At 42.7% G+C, this 5461-nt stretch overlaps 1 protein-coding gene across 4 annotated transcripts in view; it reads left to right on the forward strand.

Moving 5' to 3' along the window:
• The window catches only part of CCDC91 (coiled-coil domain containing 91), a 457779-nt gene that overhangs the window by 313068 nt on the left and 139250 nt on the right, over positions 1-5461 (forward strand). The window contains exon 12 of one of the 4 annotated variants that reach the window (XM_019515990.1): positions 3947-4785. The exons of the other annotated variants lie outside the window; for them this stretch is intronic. Coding sequence (XP_019371535.1) covers positions 3947-3982 — 36 coding nt within the window. The 3' untranslated portion in view covers positions 3983-4785. Of the gene's footprint in view, positions 1-3946; positions 4786-5461 lie in introns of those variants that run through there. 4 annotated transcript variants of the gene reach the window in all.

The following is a 5461-nucleotide window of genomic DNA, read 5'->3' on the forward strand; positions in this document are numbered from 1 at the left end:
ACCCCAATCTAGATACGGGGGGCACGGCACAGCCGTGTATGGGAAAGAGGACATGACAAGACCCCAGTGTGGCCTTGTGGGGGGCTTAGGGTTTGTAGCCCAGCTCTGATCCAAAGGTAGGGGTGAAGGGGTATGGGCTGGCCCCAACTGGATGCATGGCACTTGGGGTTCAGGAATTTGGCAGGGGATAGGGTGGCCATATTCCTGACCCCCCTGCCGCCAAATTTCCTGACTCATGGGGAGCCCAGTGGGCCAGATGTGATGGCTTTTTGGGCCAATTTTGGCTTGCAGGCTAGAGGTTGAGCACCCCTGCATTAAACACGATGCATCTTTGTTGCTGATTTCCCATTTGTATCACAGGATACTTTCCATGAATATCTGGCACATTAACAGTAAACTGTGGGACACGTTTTTATTCTGCAATAACTATAATGTCCAGAGGAGGTCTGAGGGGTCAGAATAGAGCAGTACGTGATGGTGGAGAATAGAAGATGGCAAGAAGTTGCTTGTGAAAGAAAGGAAGCATTAGTATCATTGTTGAGGCAGAAGAATTTAGGTAGACATGTGCAAGAAAAGGCAAGTATATGGGGGCTTGATTTTGTATAGACTTGAAGTTATGACACGTGTGTTGATTATTTCATGTGGAGAGTAGTTCATGACTGCTTTGGGATCTTTCTCAAGATATCTTCTTGGGAATGCCTGCAAGTACATATACAGCGTATTTGGCTAAGGTTGAGGTCAAAGATGCCTCCATATCTCTGAGCTGTCCATCACATGCTCTGTATTCTGGAGACTGCTAAGCCATTCTGTCCTGCACATTGAGCCACAGCTTCCAGTATAGTGCAACTTGTGCAGCATACAGGCGCACTCCTGTCCATAGCTTTGGCCACTTCTCGCAGGCCCCATTAAAAATATACCTGAACATTGACAGACAAACTTGAAAGTAAAGTTTTTTTAGCCTCCCTACACACTTAGTTGCTGACATCAGGATTGCTGTTCACAGGTAGAAAAATGTTAAAAACCAATTTGAATGGAAAATAGAGGAACAAGTAATCATCCACAGACTGGATTGTGCTAAGTATGGTTTAAACAGGGACTATGATTTTTTGTCCAATTATCTGGATTAGCTTTTGTGACCCTTTTGTTCCTAATGGGTTCAATGCTTGTATGCCTTTCCTAGCACTGTCCTTCTACCTCAGGGGGGGCAAAATACAGCCCACGAGCTATATCCAGCCACCAACACATTTGATGCAGCCCACAGGTGGATGGTCGCCAACTCACTGGATCTGGCCCTCAGGGGGCTCCAACCACAAGTGGGACTACTTCGGCCCAGTAGACCTGAGTAGGCCTCCCCCACAGCAGGTGGGCAGCAGTGTCTGCTGTGGATGCCATGGGCAGGTTCACAAGCTGGGATGCAGAACCAGCTGGCAGCATTCACAGCTGACCCGCCAGCCTCCCAGTGCAGTAGAAGCTTCCGCTTGGATCCCTGACCCAAAACCTGCCAATGGCATCAGCCGTGAACCCAGGCAGAAGCTGCTGTCATGCTAGGCAGGTGACAGCGTCTCTTTCTCTTTTTTTTGTGTCTCTCCCTCTTCTTCCCCCGCTCCCTCCAGAACCTGGCAGAAGGTGATGCTGCAACCTGCCTGGCAGGGCAGCAGCTCCTGCCTGGGTGCATAGCTGAGTGACAGGGCTCCTGGCAAACTACAGCTTTGGCCAGGATCTGGAGGGAGGGAAGGCATGGGAGCGAGAGAGAGACAGAAAGACTGACAGACAGAAAAAGAGAGAGAGGCAGAGAGAGAAGAGGAGAGAGCAAAAGACAGAGATGGATGTGGCCCTCCAGCTGAAATACTTGCCCATCCCTGTTCTGCTGCCTTTCCCTTCCCTCTCCCTACTCTTTTTCCACCTTTGCTATTCAAATCACTTACTCCACTTTACATTTCACTTTACTCCACAACAACTGCACACCAGAATGAACGCACACTGGAAATCTATCAAAGACAAGAATACCCAATTACCAGTGCGGGCACATTTCTCACAAGAAAACCAGTCTCACTCCAATCTCTCAGTTATAATCCTCAAAGAGACTTTACAAAACACTTTTCACAGATGAGGCTATGAACTTCACTTCATCAACCTCTTGGATACAAAAAATCATGGACCAAATATAGACATTGGATTTATGACACATTTTAACCTGCCTAAATTCTGACTCCCCTGGTACCTCTCCACTATTTACCAGCTACAGTCATTCCCCTACCTCCCCCTTTTCCTTTCGCCCCCAGCCTGTCTCTCACCCACTGACTCCTCAATTTACATCTTCATTGACTGCCTTTCTTGCATGCAGACCAGCCTCTGGCTTCTTTACTATTAGTTCCATCCAGGAAGAGCACAGACCAACTGCAGATGCTTCCTCAGTCTGGCGAAGGGTATTTATACCTGAAAGCTTGCTAGAAAAGAATTTTTCCAACTATTTCAGTTGGTCTAATAAAAGATATCAGATTTGCCCAAAGAACCTTGTCTGCCTATGTCCTTAGACCAACACAGCTGCAACCTATACCCTTCACTTCCCTTTCACAGTGTCTGATGAAGTGCATACTTGTGCATTCTTATATATCTTAGTAAGGTCCATATCTATCCTGCCTTCTGCCTGTGTAAGTTTACCAAACACAGTTAAACTTTTTTTTTTAACTTTTTAAAAATGAATTGAACAAATGGAAATAAGCAGGGAAGAATTCTGTGTAATAATTTTGCTTATTTAGGGTAGAACAAATATGACCGCACAATATTAAGAGGTATTATTTGTCTTATGGTCACATCATCAGATCATTTAGAGGGAAAAATAGCAATGTCCCAAGGATAAATCTTCTGTGCTTTGGTATTTTTGTTGTGTTATTTGCTTAAGGCCACATCAACAGATTTATCAAATTTAGCAAAATGGTTTCTGGTGCTGCTTTATTTTCCCATTTGTGATCTTATTTTTACAAATATCCAAATACTATTGTTATGACATAACGCTGATTAAGCTTTATCATGAGAGGTATCTTCTATACTGATGTTTAGAATTTTTAAGACTTGATCAATGTAGGCTTCTTTGCATATGGAAAATATGCTGGTTTATCTCTTGCGTGTTTTATTTTAAGCAATTTAAGATTAGTTTTTGATATTTTTCCCCTCTTCTAATCTGAAACAGTATTTTGGGCTTTTTGATGAATTAGGTTGGCATTGGACTATAATTATGTGAGCAGCATATTTGTATAATGTGTAACTTTTTGTTACTTCTATGGTAAGTACTGCCAAGGTTCTCTGATCAAAGACACTTTTGTCTCAGGGTTTTCTCCCAGGTAAGCTAAATTAAAATAGAACAATGTAGTAATCAGCTTTCACAAGACAGGTGTTCATATTTGTTAAGCTCCAGAACTGAGAAGACTATGCAGGTTGGTACTGTAAATTTGGAGGCTATAGCAGAAGCGTTCATGACCCTTGTCAGGTAATACCTGGTAATACCTACGACTTCTGATAACACTCTAAGCCATGATTTTGACCCTACAAATTGATCAGTTGTAACTAATCATAATACCTTGTGACCGAAGTAGACACAAGCCCTCCTTAGGGCCAGCATTGACAGTACTGTCTGCAAACCTCAAAGGGTTTTCCAAGGTGAAAAAAGAACTGAATATATATCTATGTAAGAAAGTGTAGTGCCATGTCTTATTCTTACAAGAGATGCACTGAGGACTTCATAATAACCATCCTTCAACACCTGGAATGACCGTGGTGCTTGAAATACCACACAAGTAATTTGGAAGTTCCATATTTGTTAAAACTGTAATGATCATAAATTCTACAGCAAAGATTGAAGAAAACATTGAAATCCTGGCCATTGAACTCAGTGAAATTGCAATCACTTCAGTCTACAAACCACCTAACATGAGTTTCACCTTTACAGATACACCAGGAATCACTCAAAATAAACCACAGATGATCATTGGTGACTTTAACAGACACAGCATGCAGTGGGGTTACAATGGCACCAAAAAAGAAGGTGAAGCAGTAGAACCTTGGTCAGATGTATACCAACTGAGTTTGATTTATGACCCTTAGCTACCTAAATTATTCAGTAGTGACCTCTGGAAATGAGAATACAACCCAGACCTTATATTCACGAGCAACACCATCGCTGGGCTAAGTAATAACATGGTATTGGACTCTATCGCACATTCCCAACATCAACCAATTGGCATTCAAATCAAAGCACAGTAAAACCTATAACAGTGCCATTTCTCCAATGTTTGAACCTTGAAAAGGCAAATTGAAAAGACTTTTCAGAATACTTTGATGACACAGTTAAAACCATCAAAATATTGCCTGAGAACTATGACAAATTCATAAAAGCTGTGCAGAAATCTGCAAGGACAAACATCCCACAAGGATGCCATATGAATTAATTGCCACATTAATTAATCCAAATTGATTTTTTTTATGTCCCAGGCCTCACTCCACAAACCACTGGCGTATACGAAGACTTAAGGCAACAGTGTGAACTAGACCCTTTTTCAGCAAACACCATCCTTACAGGCAGGGAGCTTATGTTAGCCATCACAGAAGAACACAGGAATTCCTGACGGTTCTTGACTGAGTCAAATGATATGACAAACAATGGTAAAAAGGGATGGGTGACAATACATAAAGTGACAACCCACGAAAGATAGATCAACATTATAACGTTGCTGCTCATCAAATTCCTCACCAGATGCTTCTCAGTGGAAAAAGCCCCAAAACCAAAAAACCCCCTCAGACTCTAAAGGTACACGCACCCTAAAGACATGGGTTTTACAAGCACCTTTTTAATAATAGAGTTGAATGCTGGTATTAACATACTGAAGACTAGGAAAGCAGCCTGCATTGACACCATACACAATAAATCAAGCCATTTTGAACTGCAGACTCAAGAATGGCTTTTCTGCCTATACAACTTCTGCGTAGCCAGTCAAAAAAATCCAAAAATATGGTGACATGCTCAGGTAGTGTCACTTGTAAAACCAGGGAAATATGCATCTGACCCAAAGAGCTTTAGACCTATCTCTCTGCTATGCCACACATACAGATTGTACAAATAACTGATACTGAACCAGCTTGTCCCATATGTGGATAAACAACTAATCCCTGAACAGGGATACTTTTGCCCTAGAAAATCAACAAAGAGCCAGCTGCTCAATCAAACTCAACATAGTGGGCAGAGTGCAAGAGGCCCCTGTGAGAGGTGGGCAGCATGAGTGAGTGTGAGTGCATGAGGCCAACAAAGGACTGAGTTTGCTCCAGCCCCAGACCGGAGACCAATAATATTCTGGAGGCCTACAAAGGATGGAGGACAGGATACACCTCCAAGGAAAAAGCCAACCTATTAAATGGGTACTTTGCGTTGTCTTTCATCAGTCCCATGGGACGCCAATGCCCGCTACAG

Source organism: Gavialis gangeticus, unplaced genomic scaffold (genome assembly GCF_001723915.1).
Source record: "Gavialis gangeticus isolate Ggan-Ray unplaced genomic scaffold, GavGan_comp1, whole genome shotgun sequence".
NCBI classification, from domain to species: Eukaryota; Metazoa; Chordata; order Crocodylia; family Gavialidae; genus Gavialis; species Gavialis gangeticus.